At 54.6% G+C, this 20,627-nt stretch overlaps 1 protein-coding gene across 6 annotated transcripts in view; it reads left to right on the top strand.

Annotated features, from left to right (window-relative positions):
- SCN5A (sodium voltage-gated channel alpha subunit 5) overlaps window positions 1–20,627 on the top strand; it is a 93,968-nt gene that overhangs the window by 29,236 nt on the left and 44,105 nt on the right. For 3 of the 6 annotated variants that reach the window (XM_087870105.1, XM_087870103.1, XM_045798219.2), the window contains exons 6-13: window positions 4,862–4,953; window positions 7,945–8,175; window positions 9,707–9,770; window positions 11,148–11,289; window positions 11,830–12,027; window positions 13,758–13,937; window positions 14,758–15,129; window positions 20,073–20,205. In XM_087870105.1, coding sequence (XP_087726231.1) covers window positions 4,862–4,953; window positions 7,945–8,175; window positions 9,707–9,770; window positions 11,148–11,289; window positions 11,830–12,027; window positions 13,758–13,937; window positions 14,758–15,129; window positions 20,073–20,205 — 1,412 coding nt within the window. Of the gene's footprint in view, window positions 1–4,637; window positions 4,730–4,861; window positions 4,954–7,944; window positions 8,176–9,706; window positions 9,771–11,147; window positions 11,290–11,829; window positions 12,028–13,757; window positions 13,938–14,757; window positions 15,130–20,072; window positions 20,206–20,627 lie in introns of all 6 variants that reach the window. The other 3 variants (XM_087870106.1, XM_087870104.1, XM_087870102.1) reach the window with 1 other exon arrangement.

Here is a 20,627-nt window from a genome sequence, read left to right as displayed (position 1 = left end):
AGGAGCTGGCTGAGGGAGGGAGGGGATCAAAAGTCTAGATTGGAATGCATGAAGTTTGAAGGCATCCCGGGTGAGATACGGAACAGGCAACTAGATATTCCAGTCTGGAGTTCAGGAAAGAGGTCCGAGGTACAGATATATATTTAGAAGCCATCAGGGCGCAGATGAGACTTGCAGCCGGGAGACCGGATGAATGAATCATCTAGAGTGCGCGTGGCCAGAGAAGGGACGGCGCCTGGGGACTGTACCACGATTGCTCCAACATCTCGAGGTCAGGAAAGAAGGGGTGAGGCAAGGAGCCTGGAGGGCACCACCATGGAGGGTGGAGGAATACCTGGATGGAGGACTGTCCCAAAAGCCAGCTGAGGAGCACGACTCCACTTGAAAGATGCCCTGAGGAGGCTGAAGAAATCCAAGGCATAGACCATGGCAGTCTGCGACGTGACACCGCCGATGACCGTGATGCCACTGATGACCGTGACACCACTGATGGCGTTGACCAGACATGGGGAGACAGACACCTGATTAAACAAAGCTCAAGAGACTGGGGCAAGTATAGACATGCACTTTGTGGGGTTAGCTGTAAACGGGACTGAAAATAGGATGCTGGGGGTGGGGAAGATGGGCAGAGCAGCACCGTTCAAGAAGGGAGATGTCTTTGTAAGGGGATATGATCCAGGCGAGAAGGGCAGCCTGATGATGGAGGGGGGTGGGTTGCAGGAGAAAAGCCTTTGAACTGACCTGAGGGCTGGGAATCTAGGGCCCATGTGGAGCGTTGGCCTTCAGAGCAGGGGAGGCAGAATTTCAGGTGGGTTGGGAGAGTCGGTGATGAGAGAAGAGAATTTCTCTTCTGATTGCTCCTATTTTCTCCATGGTAAGAAGTGGAATCATCAACTGAGAACACGGAGTGGGGAGGCATGTCTGAGGCTTGAGGAGAGAAGGAGACCTTTCTAAGCAGAGCCAGGACATTGTGCTGACTTCGGAAGGGGGCAGGATTGTGATGCCAGGCCCAGGCTCCACAGTGCCTACAGGAGGGGAGCAGTGACCCTTGGGCCCCTGGGGGCCTGATGTCACAGGAAGGGGGCTTCGGCAGAACAGGACACGGTGTCCGCCTGCGTCTTTCCTACCTTCCTGCTGGAGCCCGAGCAGGACTGCATCACAGCAGCGATGCTCCCAGACCCTGGGTCCCTTGCATAACAGTAGGAGCCAGGCTTTGGCCTGTCTTCAGCCCATGTCTCTGGGAGATGCTCTGAATGACCTCAGGCCCTTAGTGAGTCCTACCGTCTTATCCCATGAGAGAAGCTCCATCTCAATCCCCACAGGACCGCACAGGGAACTGCTTCTTCCACTTGGGATCACAGAGCAGCTGTGCCACCCTCAGAGGTGTGCCTGCCTTCACTCTGTACCAGAACCAGGGGTGACAAAGCAGAACAGAGCCTCAGAGGCCAGCAGACTGTTTCCAAGTTCCTGAGCATCTCACGGAAATGGCACTCACTTCCCCTGGGGCCACATGGACCCACTGGAATGTCGGGTTTTTGCTGTGGGCTGGATTGGCCTGGGTTTTTGCTGTGGGCTGGATTGGCCTGGCGGCTTTGACTGGCGCTGGCCCTGCCTTATGAAAACAATGCTGCCCTGGTAATGTAGTGAGACTCATCCTTCTATAGTCAAAATGGCTCCATAACGGGGGGGGGGGCAATCCTAGAATAATCGAAGGAGCCTCGGGTGGCAGAAATGGTCAATTCACTGAAAGTCCCCATCCTCCATTTTCCAGCTGGGGAACTGAGGCTCCGAGAGAGCCTACCACTTGCCCAAATTTGTAGAATGAATCAGCAGCAGTGCTGAAGCTAAAACAGGTCTCCTTACTTGAGAGGCACCCCAGGTCTGATGTTTCCACCTGATCCCCCACCCGCTCAATGTAGAGGTTGTAGGAGGGTCCGGGTTGCCAGGAGGGCTGCCAGGCAACCCTCCAGCCAGAGTTCTTCCCGGGGCCCCTCCCGGCTGGGCATTACCTGCCCATGAACACAGCCACAGCCTCCCACCTCCTGGGGTTGTTATGGAAACCGAACCTGGAGGGGAGGAGGGAGGGCAGAGAGGAGAGGGTGGACTTTACCTCTGCCCAGCAGCCCAGGAGGGGCCATCTGCATTGAATAGGGCGGCACAGGAAGATGGGGGTGGAGCAGGAGGAGGTCTGCCCTTCCTCTGGGGTCCTCCGCTTCCAAAAGGGCTTCCCTCTGCCCTGGGGCTGGTGTGATGGATAGAATGCTCCCTCACCAGCCTCTGCTCTTTCCGTGTCCAGGCCCAGGATGCACCACCCCAGCTGTCTGCCCTTGCCTGGCTGCTTGGCCAGAGTAGAATGAGTAGAACGGCTTGGGGGAACGACAGGGGCAGAGCTCTAACCCCAACCCGGCCACTGCTGAAGCTGGCCCTTTGCCAGATACAGGGTCTTTGACCACACATCCCTGGAGCCCCAAGAGAGGCCTCATTAAGGGTCTAGGGCCCCCACATGGAAAGCAGCCATACCGGAGACTCTGAATCAAGTAAAAGGGCAGCAGCCCCCATGTCACAGACATGGTCACAGACACGCAGAGCCCTCACCCAGCCCTGCATCTCCCCTTCGAGACTTCCTTCTCCTCAGCATTGCTCTCCCACACGTGTCCTGACCTCACACACGACCACCAGCCTGCCCCCGTTCTCAGCCATTCAGCTGGCCTTGCAAGCCTGCTGGGAGCACACACCTTGGGATCTTGGCTTCTCTGTGCAGAACAGCAGCTGCCGAGGAGGCGGACCATGAATGGAGGGCAAGCCTGAGGGTGTGGGAAGGCGAGTTCTACACTGGGACAGGCAGAGACAGGCAGAGAATCCAAGCTTCAGACAAGCAGGGCTTCCCTGGAGACTCGAGGGGATAGACAGGGTCTGGGAGGGGCAAGAGCAGAGAAGCAAGAACAGTTGGTTCCCTCTGATCTGCACAGTGCTCCACTCACTCCCTGTGACCAGAAGAGACAATCTTGGAACCAGAGTCCTGAGTAAGAAAAACTGTTGTCCCAGGCCACACTTATTTGTCTGGCAGCAGGAAATGGGGCCCAGAGCCGCCAGCAGGCTGAACCCATGGCTTTTGTGTGATGGCAACATCAGCAATGTTCTGGGCGAAACCTGAAAGTCCTGTGGCAGCACCGTATCTAGATGGAAAGTAAAGCCTGAAAGAAGAATGTGGGACAGAGGTTTGAGGATCTGAGTCATCCCAGAGGGTGGAATAGCCATTAAAAGTAGAGAGGGAGCTTGGACCAAATTAATAGGTCTATATGGGCCAAAGTAAGGGAGGTGATTTCCACTCCCCCTCGGAAGTTTACAAGCTGAAGCAAGTCCAAGGAAAGGAACGGAAACCACACCACAAAAAAGATTTGGTGTAGCCAGAAGAAAAGCTCTGAGAATGTGTCTGCTGGCTTCTGATCTCTGAAGGGATGTGGTAAGGAGGGAGCAGGCATGGTCTACAGGGCCGCGTGAAGATGGAAGGGCCCCAGGAGTGGGCATAGAGGAATCTGGTGTCAACCCAGTGTCAGAGCTGGACGAAGCAGAACCTGGCTGATTCCAGGACACTTGGCATATCCTACCAAGTCCTTCCCTGTGGATACCCATAGCTTGAAAGCAGATTCAGAAGCTCTGAGCAGAGTGGAAGGGCCTGGAGGTCCAGACTAACTGGCAGAGTGAGTCCAGCTGCACGATCAGCCCACCCTTGGCACTTATCCGGCTTCATTGGTCTGCTGGCCTGGGTCTGATGTCACTCAGACACCAGGTCCGACACACTTGGTTAAAAATCAGACATCCTGAGTCCACCATCCTTTGTTAAACATCAGACGCCTTCGCTTAAATGTCAGATATGCTGGATGTGAAATCTTTGGTTAAATATCACAAGTCACTTGCCACTGTCCCGATGGTCCTGGTCACGCACTGTCCACCCAGCTCTTCGACAGCCTGCTCACATGGTCCATCCACGCACATCCTCACACTTGCTTGGGCAGTCCCTTGCCCCCCAGAGACCGACTCCTTCCTCCTGTGCCTGTGAAGACCATGGATGGATGACTGTCCGAGTTGTAGGTTGAAACGGCTCAGCCACTCAGTCCTGCTGAGGGTAACTCAGGCCCAAGCAGACCCAGAGGGCTGCTCATTCCTGAGGTCCCTCCTCCTGTGAAGCCCCAGGCCTTCCTTGGGGGTCTCCAGAGGTCTGGGGATGAGACTGAGGGGGACTCGGCCCTCAGAGACCCAGCTACGACGCCGTGAGGATCTCAACCAGGGCTTGAGGGTCCACAGATCGGGACAGCCAGGCACAAGCTGATCACAGACGACAGAAGATGCAGAACAAAGCTGGGACCAGAATCCGCCTTGGCTCCTCTGTCACCCGACCATCAGGAACACCTCGCTGAGAGATCCACCTCCCGTGTGGGGGCTTCCTGTGTGGACACCCCTAAGTCATCTCGCCAAGGGCCTGGTGTCAGGAGGGTGGAGAGGTGGAAGAGAACCTGAGGGAGCCCTGGGCCATCCGCAGCCCTCCCTGTGGGAGGGGGAGAAGGGAGTGGGGGGTCGGGGAGGGCAGGCTGAGGTGCTGCTTTGTAATTCCCAATAACTGTGGTTTGATTCTGCAGGTATGTATCAGAAAATATAAAACTAGGCAATTTGTCGGCTCTTCGAACTTTCAGAGTCCTGAGAGCTCTAAAAACTATTTCAGTTATCCCAGGTAAGATGCCCAGATTTGCCTCTCAGATCTCAGCTACAAGTGACTCTCTCTCTGTCTCCCCCCCCACCCCCAACCGTGTGTCTCCTACTGGCGTGTTGTCACTGTCTCGTGTGTGACTTTCCCTTGTTACAGATACACAACTGAATTTGTGGACCTGGGCAATGTCTCAGCTTTACGTACCTTCCGAGTCCTCCGGGCCCTGAAAACTATATCGGTCATTTCAGGTGAAAAATCAGGTTAAACGCCAAGGCTGGAGGGACACACTCAGGCCTTCCCAGCCACCTGGGCCCAAGGCGACCCTTGGGAAGGCCCCTCCGAATGTGCCTGTCACCAGAATACCTTTCCCAGAGCTCGGCTGTGGGGGCTGTCGGCGGCGGACAGGGCTGTCCCCCTCAAAGCCTCACGAGGGGCCTTGGGCTGACCCCCAGCAAAGCCCACCCTCACAGATGCCGGGGGCACACAGCTCCTATGGGCAGGTCCTGGATTGAACCCAAATTCTTCCCAAGATGATGAGGTCCTTCCCGAACTGAACTCAGCGCTTTGAATAGCTGAAAGCTTGTATGTGAATTGCTTCGGCCAGAAACATCATCTTCCGATAAGGAAACCAAAGAACTGAGTTTGAGGGAAACCACATGCACGTACACACACCCAGAATAAAAAAGGGAAACTCGGGCTGAGTGCCCAGTCCCTGCGTTGTGCCCCCTCTGGTGACAAAAGCACAGCCGCCCCCACAGCCTCCTTTCGTGAAACAGAGTGTACTCTGTGGACAGGTGTCATCGGGCCTTGGCGTCTACCAGCCCTCGCTGCATGGCGCGGTAGAGGCATAGCAGACCGTGCATGGTAGCCGCAGGGAGCAATTCTCCTTGACAGATGTTGGCAATTGCACCCGGGAAATCTAAGCCCGGACCAAAGCCGGCCTACCCCGTGCATCCAGGAAAGCTCTCAAAAGGCTTATGATGATTTCACAGCCCACAGGGCAGTGCCCAGAGGTTCCTTCCAGAGGCTTTTCTGAATGCAGCCACACTCAGAACTGGTGAAGGCACTGCTTTCAAGAAGGCAGCTGGAGACAGGTTGTACTGCGCCGATCCGGGGAGGTGTCAGAGCTGAGGGAAGAATTAAGTGAAGCAGGTGGTTGCATCCACTCCCGATTTGGAAAGCCATAGGTCCTGGACCCTTGATCTCCAGCTAGCTGTTGCTGCCCCCAGGAAGGCAGGGGCCCCGCTCTGAGCTCCTTGGAGGAGTTCAGACTCTCCTTTGGTGGGGTTAATTATCTTATAAGAGGACCCCCCACCCACTTATGCTATGTTCAAACTGCATCTCAGAATGTACCTCCTGGCCTCTGCCCCATAGGATGTGCTCCTCACAAGTGGCCCAGACCCCTGCTAAGAGAGAGTGGCAAGTGGGCCAGTCTGCCCCCAGTGCACGGAGTCACCTCCATTGAGACAGGCATTGTCATTGGCCTGAGTGCACACATACATGCTTAGAAGCCTCAGGGTCTGTCCTCTAGGGTCCGAGGGACAACCTCACATCATCCACCCACAAGATTAGAGAAGCACACTGACCACAGCAGTTGAGAAAAGGCATGTTCCAGTCTGTTTATAAGAAAGGCTAGCAAAGGAAAATATTTCTCAGTCCTGGAGTAAAGGAGGAAGCCTGCCAGCCTCAACCCAGGCCCACTGGATGTCTTCAAAGCTGCCAGCAACCCAGTGAGGAAGCAGACAGCAGCCCCTGAAAGTGGTCATTAGAACAATGCTGTGGTCCGCATTATGGAAGTCTCCTTGGAGGAGGTGATTCCTGAGCTGAGGCTTAAAGAGTCTTGGCCCTCTCCAGAACTCAGTCTCCTCTCCCACAAAATGGGAATGAAATTGGAATGGCTGGTTTCCAAGGGCTCTTCACCCAGCCTGTTAGAACTTCAGAGGCAGGAGAGTTTCCCAATTGATGCCCAGACCTTTCCCTACTTGGGTCATTTCAGAAAGAATCCTGTTACTTCATTGGACTTATTCTTGCTGGACGTGAACTCTGTCATCAATATGAGAAATATTTAAGGACTGGATCTGTGCTCATCAGCTGATTGTCCCCACGGACACTATGTCCACAGACCAGGAAGTGGTTTGCTGGGCCTTGAACTGGATGCTCTAGGCCAAAGATACTTTAGACTAATAGTTGAGGCAGAGTCTGTTGCCCATCACCTCTTGCCCTGTGCTCCCTGCCACATACGGGAGTGTGTGTGCAGAGTGTGCTCACTGAGGGGGTCCTAGAACCTCTGCTAGAGGTGAGGCGCACTGGGCTACAGAATGGGGATCCCACCGCCACCACCACTCCAGGCCCAGACCCCTGCAAGGTCCACGCCTGCCCAGGGCAGTTGCCAACATCTGCCAGGACGATTTCCACTGAGCACGCTGAGTGCCTCTGAGCTGCGGGCAGGCAGCAGCGCTGGTAGCACAGTGGGAGGACTTTCTACCTCCTCCCATGGTTGCCCATCGCTGCCTCCCTGTCTCGAGGTCATGGGCATGGCAGCTGTGGGCACAGCCACCATGGGTGCTCCTAACACATTAACCGGCTGGACGATGGATGGATGGATGGAGCTTCATCTGAGATCTGGCCGCTTTGATCGGGGATGGGGAGTGGGGGCGGGAGGCAGGGCTCTGCTGCTGGCAGAGAAGCCCCCCTCTCCCAATGCTCTGCTCAGACTTGTAGGACAGTAGCTCGGTGTCAGACCAACGGCGTCTACACGTGCTGTGCTGTCACTTCGCTGTGTGGTGCTGGCTTCTGCAGGGAGCTGGGCCGTGCGACTAACACATCACGGCCTCTTGGCTTTCTGGAATGGGGTGGAAGGGGATGGGTCCCGGAGGGGCAGGGCAGAGGAGGAAAATGCAAAAACCCTTCCCTGCCCTTGAAGATTTTCCAAAAGTGGGGCCCCAGCCAGAACAGACCCTTTAGGACATTACCCACCATGACCTTGCCAGACCTCCTAATAGTCCCCCCAGTCCCCCAAGCACACACCACATTCCTCTACCAGGCATGGCTTGTGTCTCCCCTTCTCAAGGATCAAGACAGACGCCCTTCCATTGCCCTGGAATGGGCCTGGACCTTCACTTGCCCCCACCTCAGGATTGCTCACCTGGCCCAGCACCCCCGCAGGCCTGGCCCCCACCCAGTGGAGCGGGGATCATGGGGCCTGTGGGTGACCCCCTGCTCGTTCTTGCCTTCCCCAGGTCTGAAGACCATTGTGGGGGCCCTGATCCAGTCCGTGAAGAAGCTGGCCGATGTGATGGTCCTCACGGTCTTCTGCCTCAGCGTCTTCGCCCTCATCGGCCTGCAGCTGTTCATGGGCAACCTGAGGCACAAGTGTGTCCGCAACTTCACAGCACTCAACGACACCAATGGCTCTGTGGAGGCCGACGGCCTGGTCTGGGAGTCACTGGACCTCTACCTCAGCGACCCAGGTGCGGGCTCACCCTGTGGCCCAGGCAGGGCTTTGTGAGGCCACACGGGCCTTGCCAGAGGGCAGACCTCCTCACAAAGGGCTGTTCAAGCCCTACCCGGTCCCCTGGAGACCCAGAGATGTGCTTGGGGATTCCAGCCCTTTGGAACTCCAGGAGAGGACAGAAGGGGAGCGGGCTCCGGGACTGCCCTCGTGAGTTCTCAGGCTAGATGGCCAGACACTTGAGGAACAGGAAGGATGGAGTTAGCTGGAGAGGCAGACAAAGGATGGCAGCTGCTATGGCTGGTGGGGGGACTGACCCTAGAAAATCGGGAACGGGGAGAAGGCCTACCTGCCTGCCCAGAGAGGAGTGTTAGCTGGAGAAAGAGTGGGACACGGAGCTGGGGTATTTTGTGAGGCTTCAGAGTGGAGGCCCCACCTGCTTTGAATGGGATGTTTCAGTTGACTTCCGTGTTCTTTGACAGGATATTAATTCCATACGCGTGCCCCCCAGAGTCCCAAGAGAGGGTCAGAACAAACTCACTGATTGTACAAAATGACATGAGCCCCTCCTATCATTTCTATTGATTTTCTATTTTCTAGGCTGATGGCCAGCACCTCTCTTAACTAGAACCATCAGTCTGGTTCAAAGGTAGACACTGGTGCAAGGCCAGATTCCAGGCCACAAGGGCCTCCAGGGACATTCTGAAGTTAGGGCCTCTTCCCTATACCCGCAGTCCACTTTGGAAAAAGAAACAGACCACAACTCAGTGACTCAATTTGCTTACGGTTCGGCTGTGGCCAAATAGCAGTGGTTCTAAAACTTCCATGTGTCCTAGTCACCTGGAGGGCTCCAGAAAGCACATGGTGCTGGGAGGCACCCCCAGGGTTCCTGAGTCCGTAGATCTGGGGTGGCATTCGGGAAGTTACGTTTCTCACCAGGTCCCAGTTGATGCCTGCTGCCGCTGGGCTGGGGACCACAATTTGAGAACTGCTGCTTAAAACTGAGGCCTGTAGTGGTGGCTGATGGGGACTGACCAATGTCCAGAGAGGAGAGGACAGGACTAGGTGTCCCATGTGTCACCTGGCTCAGCCCCAGGCCTGTCTGAGCAGACCACGGTATCACCACGGTGACTGTAGCTTCTTTCACTTGCTCAAAAAAGTGGGCCCAGACGGAGCTGGGCAGTAGCCTTCCAAGACCATGCTGTGACTCAGTAGCCGAGCTGGGTCTCTGCCCAGACCCCCGCCTCCTGGTTCAAGGCCTCTCTTGGCCCTGGGTGTCATCCTGAGTGGCTCGGGGCAGGGTACAGAAGCTCCCTGTGGGGGGAGCGTGGGGGACTCGGCAGCTGAACGTCTGAGGAGGAGCAGGAGGCAGGCCAGGGAAGCAGCTGGCATTGCCTCAGTCCTGGCCAGGCAGAGGGTAGGGGTCAGGGCAGGAGCAGAGAAGAGACCACCAGTGGCATCTCTACCTCCCCAGAGTCTTGGGCGCAACGCAGGAACCCCGGGAGTCTGGGAACACACATGCCCTTCACCATCGGTTGTTCCTCTTTCAGGAAATTACTTGCTGAAGAACGGCACCTCTGATGTGTTACTGTGTGGGAACAGCTCTGATGCCGGGTATGTGGCGCACCCGCCCCCCAGGGCCACCTCACCCAGCAGGGGTGAGGTGAAGCAAGGGCGGCAGGGGAGGGGGCATCCCTCTGTGCTTTCTCAACTGACTATGCTTTCAGCTTATGCTCTTGACCCCAGGCTTTCCCCTACCTCTCTTCCCTGCCAGGCCCCTGGCATCTTGTCTACCCCGCCCCCACCACAGGGGAGACAGTTCTGAGGCAGGGAGGGTGAACAGAGCGCGCAGTGCCTCCCACCAGCCCAACCCTGGCTCCATTCCTTTGCGGAAGCCCTCCCCGCCCCCGCTCCCCCCCCCCCCACACCAGGGTGTTCCCTTTCCCTCCAGTCTTCACTCCCTCCCTACCCATCTGTGCCCTGGGTCAGGAGTGAGTATGGCTTCCCCCAGCCGCCTAGACTCTCCTCCAGGGCAAGCAGAGCCTGCACCCACAGTCTGAGTGTGGTACCCAGAGATGCCCCGTAGCCACGTGCAGCTCCCAGGGCCCTGTGCTTACGGGGTCTGGATCAGTGTGCCTGCGCCACAGTTGTTAGCGGGAGGGCAGGACACACAGGCTCACCTGGTAAGGGAGGGTCTCTGTGGGGCTGCAGTCCCACATCTCTCAGTATGAGGTTCCAGCCCTTCTTGTCGCTGAAGAGATTGTCTGGAGGGTCTTAGGACATGAGCAAGGCACAAAGGCTGCATCCTCCCACTTGCCGAGTCCCCTTCCCCCACCTTCTGTCTCTTACACTCGTGAATCCAGCCCAGTGGGCCATCTGCGGGAGAGAAGGTATCCCATCCAGCTCTGTGAACCATCAGTCCACCTCACTATGCCTGTGTGGGCAGTCATGCAAATGGGCATGTTCTCCAGATGTGGCCAGGCCCCAGCCCATCCACTCCAGCAGCATCCCTCAACCCCATGACCTGACATTTGCCCTGGGCTTCATGCTCTTCAGCTCCATGCTGTTTAACCAAGCCTCGCTGCCCTCCCCCCACTGCAGGCCAACTCCTTGCCCATCTCCCTGTGGGGTAAGCAGCCAGAGGAAAAGCCTATGAGCCAGGACCTTGGCACTTCCTCTGTGAGGGGAGAGACAACTCACATAGCAGCAGGGATGGTATATCGTGTGGGCAGAAGCTGGATTTAGTCCTAGCTGAATACGGATGGGTAGAAAAAAAGACGAAGACGGTGTCCCAGGCGGGAGGCACGGCATGAAAAGTCACGGCAGCAGGACCAGCAGTGTGGCACTAAGTTCATGAAACTCAGCCTCATGAAGATGTGGGGCATATGCTGGGCTGCCCAGGGAGAAGAATCAGGGCCAGGGAGCACCTCAGGGCGGGAGGTGGGAGGAAGGGCTCACAGCATGGGACAGAGTCTGTGTGTCTGACTGCAGGACATGTCCCGAGGGTTACCGGTGCCTAAAGGCAGGGGACAACCCTGACCATGGCTACACCAGCTTCGACTCCTTCGCCTGGGCCTTCCTGGCACTCTTCCGCTTGATGACGCAGGACTGCTGGGAGCGCCTCTACCAGCAGGTACTCGGGTGCCCCGGCAGCAGAGGAACACCAGGAACAGGTTAGGGGCCCACATCAGGGACCAGGATGCCCGGGTGCTTAGCTAGAAGTAGCCCCAGCAGCTTCTCCACTGGCAAGAGCTGGGGAGGCTCAAGGAATAAGGGATAGGGACTTTGTATCTGAGGAATAGGACACAGCAAGCAAAGAAACTTTCTTTTTGCTGGTAAACAAGTACCTGTCCCTCTATATGGGACATTCTGTGCTCTGTGAGTGCAACACTTCATCCTATGTGATGGAATAGTCCCCTCTATGCATGCAAATTTCCTCTGTTGACTGGAACATTCTGCCTCCCTCTGTGGGTGGTACACTATCCCCCGCGTGTAGGTCGTTCTTCTCTATAGGTTAGGACATTTACCTCTATAGATAGGGTATGCTCTACTCCCTGCCCAGGCTGTGGCCATTTGAACCTTCGGCACAGTCAGACTGGACAACTTGAAATTCCCTGACCATGACCTAGAAGGGGCTCCAGTGAAGATAACCTCTATTGCCTTACTCCCCCAGACCCTGAGGTCTGCAGGGAAGATCTACATGATCTTCTTCATGCTTGTCATCTTCCTGGGCTCCTTCTACCTGGTGAACCTGATCCTGGCTGTGGTTGCCATGGCCTACGAAGAGCAAAACCAAGCCACCATTGCTGAGACTGAGGAGAAGGAAAAGCGCTTCCAGGAGGCCATGGAGATGCTCAGGAAAGAGCATGAGGTGGGTGAGCAGTGCAGCCAAGGAACCTCCAAACCAAGTCCTCTCCTTACTGTGGGTGCCTGTAAACCTCGTACATGCTGGGTAAAGCTAGTGCCCGCTGATAAAGCTGATATCTATAAGTGTGGCGTCTGCTGGATAAAGGGCAGGTCCTGCTGGGTAAAGCTGGTGCCTGTGGGCATGGCGCCTACTGAATAAAGCTGGTACCTGTAAACGTGGTGCATGCTGGGTAAAGCTGGTGTCTGCAACTGTGATGCATGCTGGGTAAAGCTGGTGTCTGCAACTGTGATGCATGCTGGGTAAAGCTGGTGTCTGCAACTGTGATGCATGCTGGGTAAAGCTGGTGCCTGTGGGCATGGCGCCTACTGAATAAAGCTGGTACCTGTAAGCGTGGTGCATGCTGGGTAAAGCTGGTGTCTGCAACTGTGATGCATGCTGGGTAAAGCTGGTGTCTGCAACTGTGATGCATGCTGGGTAAAGCTGGTGCCTGTGGCATGGCGCCTGCTGAATAAAGCTGGTACCTGTAAGCGTGGTGCATGCTGGGTAAAGCTGGTGTCTGCAACTGTGATGCATTCTGGGTAAAGCTGTTGCCTGTAAGCATGGTGCATGCTGGGTAAAGCTGGTGTCTGTGAGTGTGATGCGTGCTAGGTAAAGCTGGTGCCTGTAAGCATGGTGCATGCTGGATAAAGCTGGTGTCTGCGAGTGTGATTCATGCTGTAAAGCTGGTGCCTGTAAGCATGGTGCATGCTGGGTAAAGCTGGTATCTGCGAGTGTGATGCATGCTGGGTAAAGCTGGTGCCTTTAAGTTTGGCACCTGCTGGATGAAAGGCCGTTCCTGCTGGGTAAAGTCGGCATCTGTTGGGTAAAGTATTTCATGTGAACGTGGTGTCTGCTAGGTAAAAATTTGATACCTACCTTGTAAAGACAGTGCCTGGTGATGAGGTGCCTGCTAGGTGAAAGTAGTGCCCGCTGGGTACAGGTGGGCACTGTGATTGGTGCCTGCTGAGGAAAGTGTTCCCTATGACCATGGTGTCTTCTGAGAGACAACGGTGTCAGCTCGCTAAAAATGGTGCCCACTGGGTAAAGGTAGTGGTTCCTGCATAAAGGAGCCTAGTGCATGCTGGGTAAAAGAGTACCACGTGTCCGTGGACTGAGTTAATCCCAATCAAGGGATGCCTTCTGGTGGCTGGAAGAGGAAGGTCCAAGGCTGGAGGCCTGAACCAGCTCAGAAGATAAGCATGGCGGTACTGTGCTGGTTACCTATAGCTCCACACACAGGTACTGCAGGCTAACTACAGAGCCAGCTGTTAGACATCCACTGTCTTCTCACTGCCCCATGCCACCTCCCCCAGCACCAGTTCTGGCCAGCTCAACCTTCTAGAAGATCTCTTGCCCTCTAATTCTGTTACTTCCTCTGCTCATCAAACCCCCCCCCGACACACACACACGCACACACACACGCACACACACACACACACAATTGTCCCTTATACTCCCCTCTTCCAGGAGCTGCCCACATCAGCCACTTCTTTCCTCTCTTCCCTGGACTTTGATTTTTCTCAAAACATCCTGGGTCTGTTTGAGCTCATCTGTCCATGATACCCTTGTCTGGGGTTAAGTGTGCAAGTCTGCTTCCCGATGGGGAAAGTGAGATACTGAAAGTTGCCTGGCCTGCCCTAGCCTGAGACTGCACAAAGTCTCAGTAACCAAAATATCTCTTCCACCTTTTCCAGGCCCTCACCATCAGGGGTGTGGACACTGTGTCCCGCAGCTCCTTGGAGATGTCCCCTTTGGCCCCAGTAACCACCCATGAGAGAAGAAGCAAGAGGAGAAAACGAATGTCTTCGGGGACAGAAGAGTGTGGGGATGACAGGTTCCCCAAGTCCGACTCGGAGGATGGTCCCAGAGCAATGGTAATTCCCAGCCGTGACTCTGACCCTTTCAGGTCTGGCATCAAAAGCTCATCATGTTGGGCCCCTGGTGCAGTCACAGCCCCTTATGCTTGCTCCTCAGGGAAAGTATCCTTGAGCCCCTCCCAGCCCTTCCTGTTTCCCAATGACCACTCTTGGATTGGAAGAGGTCTGGGCAGAGAGATGAGCTAAGTTCGGGTGTTATGATGTCCCCAACATTGGCTAAGTCTCTAGTGTTGGGGCTCTGACCAGGGGACACCCTGCGGTATGGATGGGTAGGTGCCCAAGGACAAGCCCATGTGAGTCTGGTGCATGCTCATGGCCCCCATCCTGCTCAGGCCAGGCCTGCTTGTACCAGCAGGAGCTCTCCTGCCTCCTTCTCCCCCTGCCCAGCCATAGTCACATCTTCAGGCGCAGGTCAGCTTGAATCTCAAAGCCCCAGAGACACAAGCTTGAAGTGAGCAGAGATCCCAGATGATGCAGGATTGACTGTACCCCCTCCTCTGAACACACCCTGGCTCGCCACCTCCATGCCCAGTTTCTGAGTGGCCAGCAAAAACCCCTCAATGCTTGGGGCACCTGGGTGGCTCAGTCAGTTAAGCATCCGACTCTTGATCTCAGCTGAGGTCTAGATCTCAGGGTCATGAGATCAAGCCCTGCTGGGCATGGAGCCTGCTAAAACAAAAAAAAAACCAAAAACAAAAAAACCCCAAACCTCTCATTGCTCTGAGAGAACTTCTCAGTCTCAGAGAACACCACAGGGGACAGGCTGGGAGCACGTGAAGAGCTGGCTTGGTCGTGTGCCTTCTCCCTGTGCCCCCAGAATCGTCTGAGCAGCATCCACGGCCTCAGCAGGACCTCCATGAAGCCGCGCTCCAGCCGCGGGAGCATTTTCACCTTTCGCAGGCGAGATCTGGGCTCAGAGACAGATTTCGCAGATGACGAAAACAGTACAGCGGGGGACAGCGAGAGCCACCGCACGTCTCTGCTGGTGCCCTGGCCTCTGCGCCGGCCTAGTGCCCAGGGACAGCTCAGTCCAGGGACCTCAGCTCCTGGCCACGCCCTCAATGGGAAAAGGAACAGCACCGTGGACTGCAACGGGGTGGTCTCCTTGCTGGGGGCGGGCGACGCTGAGGCCACCTCCCCAGGGAGCCACCTCCTCCGCCCTGTGATCCCGGATCGCCCCCCAGACACGGTGAGCTAGCCCCGTGATGCAGCCCCAGGGCAGATCTGGTCTCCCAAACTGGTCACCGGTGCCAGGTCCAAAATACACACCTACTACTTACTGAGCACCTGTTGTATGTTGGGCTCTGGGGGTTAATAGCAAAAACAAACAAACAAACAACAGCAAAAAAATCTCTGCCCTCATAGAGCTTCCATGATAACGGGGGCAGATGAGCAAACATCAAAAAAAGAAGAGAAAGAGGTATATATGTATATATGGTGTATAATGTTGATAAAGAGGGATAAGAGTTAAATGGTTAGCAACGGTAAGGCTCAGGCACCGAGATGCCATGGTGGCACAGGACCGGTGTCCTGAAGGCCCCATACGTGCCAGGCATTAGTCCGTAGAGCTGTTGGATCCTGGGCAATGCAGGGGCTTCTGGGAAAGGGGCCAGAGTGGCCAAGGGATACTTACGGGGTTCTGGACAACAATTATTCACCAGGCCTTAAATATTTCAGTACTTTACAAACTGGTAAACATTAGTCCAAATAATAAGTGCTGTGGGAGGGCAAGAGTAAGTGTGGGGGAGCGGGAACCCTTACCCATTAGGAGGCATTTAAACAAAGACCTAGAGGAGGCAGGGGTGGGAGCCAGGCTGCTTTCTGAAACTCGGAGGCAGGGGGGTGATATAGCACCCAGATTCTAGACACAAGCTGGGTTTGAATTCCAGCTCATAGCTTACCAGCTGGATGGCCGTGGGCAAGTTTCTTTCTTTCTCTGTGTGTCTGTCATCTGTAAAATGAATTAAAACACCCATTTCAGATTGCTGTGAGGATGAATGATCTCATATGGGTACAGCAATCAGGACATCATGTGTACGTTGATGCTGTGATAATGTTATAATAATATACCATCATTGTATCATCTGAGGGAAGCATGTTCCGGGCCTCTAGAGCAGCCAGTGCAAAGGCCCTGAGGCAGGAGCATGCCCAGCCTCTTGAAGGAAATGCCATGAGGTCAGAATTGTCGGAACCCAGGAAGCAAAGGCAAAAGGAGTTGGAGTTACCGTCAAAAAGGTAACGGACCGACAGGGCAGAGCGTGAAAGGCCAGCCAGAGCTCTGATCACTCAGTAGCTGAGCCCGACTGACTGATGACTGCCCAGTCAGCCCTGGAGTGTCTTTGCTGACCTCTACCCCCCACACAGTGCCCAGGGCAGCCCATCCCGGAAAAGAACACATGCGTGGCTTATACCCAAGGCCTGCAGGAGACAAAGGAGGAGAGACTTCCTGAGGAAGCTAGGACACCACAGGGAGCCTTGATCAGGAAGGTGGAGGTGGGGCTGAAGGGAGAGGGCTCACAGCCAAACGGCCTGTTTTGCTCCAGCTCAGACTCTGGCTCTGGCTGTGGGACTTGGTGCAGGTTGACGAATCGGTCTGTGCCTCAATTTCCTCATCGGTTAAGTAGAAATAAAATTACTACCCACGTCAGCAGTTTGTGGTGAGGACTAAAAGGGTTAAGACCCGTCCGGTGATTAGACTGGTACTTGCCTCATGTTCAAGTCATTACTATTACTTTATGTTACCTTTATTATTGAGGAGGAAGGAGTAAAGACGCCCGGGGTGCATTGCAGTGTGCCTGGGGCAGTCACACTCCTCTGGAGCGGAGAGTCACAGAGAGGGTCCTGGGAGCGCAATGGGGTCAGACCACAGTGTCCCAGGGGGCCGGGAGGGCCCTGGCCATCTCCTGGAGGGGGGGATGTCGGGTCTTTCAGGAACAGTGAATCCCGGTGGCCTAGGCCCCCCTGCAGGTCCAGCCCTGGAGTCTCAGCCTTGTGGAATCAGGTCAGCAGCCCAGAACACTAATAGAATTTCCTAATCTCATTAGGGAGAAAATCATCTCATTGTGCTGCACATGTCAGGAGGAATCCAAGTTCAAACACTTCATTACCAGGAACTCTGACTTCACCCTTTCTCACTTCTGTGGGGCCCATTTGTAACCTCAAAGGGATTAGCAGGCCAAGGGGCTTATTTGCAAAGTTAAAGGAATTAACAGACCAAGATGGAGACATTGTAAAGTTAAAGAGATTAGCTGGGCTGTAGGCCACAGGAATACCTTCTCTGCCTCCGCTGGGTCCCCAGTGAGACCAGTCTGCCTAGTCCTAAATCTGAAGTCAGGGCACGGTGTGGGGCACATAGTGTGGGCTCAGCCAAGACAGGAGAGGGGAAGAAGGGCCAGCCCAACAGACAGCTCATGTTTAATTTATCCCAGTCAAAGGGGTGGAGGGTGAAGCTTTCTTTTGTCCGCCATCGATATGAGAGCACCTGGCCCAGGCCAGATGGGGGTGGGGAACAGCCATTCTTCTCCCTCCATGTGTTAGACTTGCATCCTCCTTTCCCCTGGTCATCTAGCAAGTTAGAGGCAGGGCTAGAACTTCAGCCAAGCCTTCTGATTCCCAAGTAATTATCCATGCAACCAACATTTGTCCAGTGCCAGTCTGCTGCATTGAGATGGGAGCTCCAGGGCTTCAGTGGTGAACAGAACAGACAAGAGCTCTGACCTCATGGCGTTTACTTTGTAGTCAGGAAGACAGATGGCAAACTGGTCAATATTTCCAGGTTAGCAAAAAGGGTCATGGAACAGAAAGTTGCTAGGTGGAGGTTGGGGATGGCTCTTAGAGTACCCGGGAAGTCCTTCCTGAGGGGGCAGCATTAAAACTGACAGGCAAATTTAGGGAGCCAGCCACAAAGATGTGGAAGAATAGTGTTGTAGGCAGAGGGACAGCAAGTACAAAGGCCCTGAAGAAGAGGAGGCTTGATGTGCTCGAGGCATGAGAGGGCTAGGCAGGGTCAGGTGTGGTGGAAACAGCAAGAAGGGATACAAAATTCATTTGATGAGTTAGGATTTGGACTACACAGTGTCTCGTAGGCAATAAAAGAGTTTGGATTTACTCTGAGTAAGATGGAAAGCCTGGGGTGAGGGGCGGAAAGGATTATCATGACCTGATTTACTTTTTAAGGTAATCTTTTTCTGCTGTGTAGACAAGAGGGAAGAGAGGATAGCGTGCGCTAGGGTGGTGTATCAGCCAGCTATTGCTACATAATGCTGTGTAACAAACTACCCCCAAAGTCAGTGGCTAACAATAAGCCTTTATTCTCATGCTGACTTATCTGCAGGATGACCATGGTCTGGCTGGTCAAGGTTGGGCTTGGCTGGGCAGCTCTGCTTTAGGCTGCACGTTGGCTTGGCTCCACACTGTGGGTCAGGCTCAGGGCTGCTCTGCATGTCTCTGCGCTGAGGCTCAGGCTGAACGGGTGGCAGCTACCTGAGGAAAATGTTTCCATAGAAGATTACTGGAGCCCAAGAGCAAGGCAGATGGCACAAGAATATGGAAGGCGCTGTTGTTCACATCACGTCCATTCACATTCCACTGGCCAAAGCCAGTGGGACAGGGAAGGGTGCTTCCCCCATGGTGGGAGAAGTGAGTAGATATTTGCTAAATGATAAGTCAGACTATCGCAGTCACAGAGAAGAGAAGCCAGCAGAATTTAAGAAACGTTTGTGAGTTGAGCTGGCCAGGCTGTGATTGCCTCGAACTCAGGTACCACTGTTAACAGCAGCCCCCTCAGCCCTCTCGGGTGCCTCTGCTTGAATACTTCCGTGACTGAGAGCTCACTCCCTCCTTAGGCAGCATTTCAGTGCAGTCCCACCAATTGCAAGGGTTGACTTTAACCTGAGCTCGAATCAATTTGGTGACCACCCCAGGCCCTGACTCTGCCACCCTGGGTAGCCCAGGCCCCCCTTCCTTCTGACCTACAGAGATTACAGAGCCTTACACTTGCACACTGAACAGCCCTGTGCCTTCCACAGCCCCAGCTCAGGCTCTTGCATTGTGGTCACACAGAGCCATGCTGACGTGACAGCTTCGTGCCCCCCACACACATACCCGGTAGTGGGAGGCGGGGCTCTGAGTAAGCCTAGAGAGTTTCCGCCGCCACCTCCCTCTATCAGACACACCACATCTCCATCTGCAGATCTGGCTCTTTTGCTTACAAAAATGATGCCAGCGCATTGACAACAAATCCTGCAGTACAGAAGCGTATAAGTGCAAGAAGACTTCGCCCTCTCCTTTGCCTCCCCCCACAATCCCATTCCCCAGATATACTCACCCTAACGATTCCGTGTGTATCTTTCAGATCTTTTTCTTGTTTTTTATCAAACTGTTTGTCTTGGAGGTGCTCCCATGGGAATGCACATGGACCTGCCTCCTTCTCTTTACTGTCTGTACCAGGGTCCAGAGTCAGATTGTATCCATAATTGATTTTAATATTCTTCCTATTGATTGGTTTTGTTTTTATGGTATTAGGAACAATGCTGCAATGAGCGTCACTGCATATATATTTTTGGTGCACGTGTATAATTATTTATGAAGTTAGATTGCTAGATGTGGAATTGCAGAGCCAATTTAAAATTTTCTTCGTAGATAGAGCCAAACTGCCTCCACAGAAGCTCCCACCAGCTATGTCTAAGCATTGTGCTTTATGCTTCTATTAATGTCACCTTAGAGTGGGGTAGATTTTTTTCCTTTATGTTTCTTTATGCTCTCGACTCTAGGGAGCTTGTGGTCAATTAAGACTCCCAGATTGTTTTTGCATGTACTAATGTATAATGACAGCATCTGGTTAATAGAACTTGGTACATGTAGCTTCCTGTCCACACTCAAGAATTATCACTGACGAGAGATGGTGAAGAAAGGAGAATGGAGATAATGATTGGCAAGAGGGATGAGGGAAGTTACTAACAGGGAGGGAGTTGGGAGCAGAGAAACCCAGCATCCATGTCCCACCAAGACCCCCATCCTGTCTCCCTGTGCCCCCAACCCAAGTCTGGGACCGCTGTCCCAGGCCCAGCAGCTGCCCCAGGTTCAGTATGACCCCCGTGCCTGGGCTGATGCATATCTCCTGGTTGCACCCAGACCACACCATCGGAGGAGCCAGGCAGGCCCCAGATGCTGAACCCCCAGGCTCCATGTATGGATGGCTTCGAGGAGCCAGGAGAGCGGCAGCGGGCCCTCAGCGCAGTCAGTGTCCTCACCAGCGCCCTGGAAGGTCAGCTACCCCTGGTGTCCTCCAAACGCTCCCACTCCTGCCCTGGGCCCTCTCCCACTTAGTCTGACCTGAGCCAAGCATCCCCCAGCTGCTGGGCTTGCCTCGGACATCCCCACTGTGGGCCCAGACTTTCCAGTCTGTATCACCTCTGCATCCTCAGGAGCCATGTCTGTGTTTCTTCTGAACATCCCCACAGCTGTCCTGTCCTGTCTTGAGCACTTCCCAGTCTCAGCCTGTCCTCTCCCAAGAATCCCCATGCCTTCCTGGGACCACCGTGGCCCAGGCATGCCGACTCTAGCCTATTCCCAGCCATTCCATGTCCACCACAGGCTAGTCCAGGCATCCCACATCTGTCCCCACCAGTCCCACCTTAGGAACCCCCAGCCATTCCAGTCTGAACTTGGCACACACACCCCCCCCCC

This window comes from Ursus americanus, chromosome 20, assembly GCF_024610735.1.
Source record: "Ursus americanus isolate L20-20 chromosome 20, mUrsAme1.1.p, whole genome shotgun sequence".
NCBI lineage: Eukaryota > Metazoa > Chordata > Mammalia > Carnivora > Ursidae > Ursus > Ursus americanus.
Note: the sequence above shows the minus strand (reverse complement) of the source record. Positions and strands in the feature narration are given on the sequence as shown.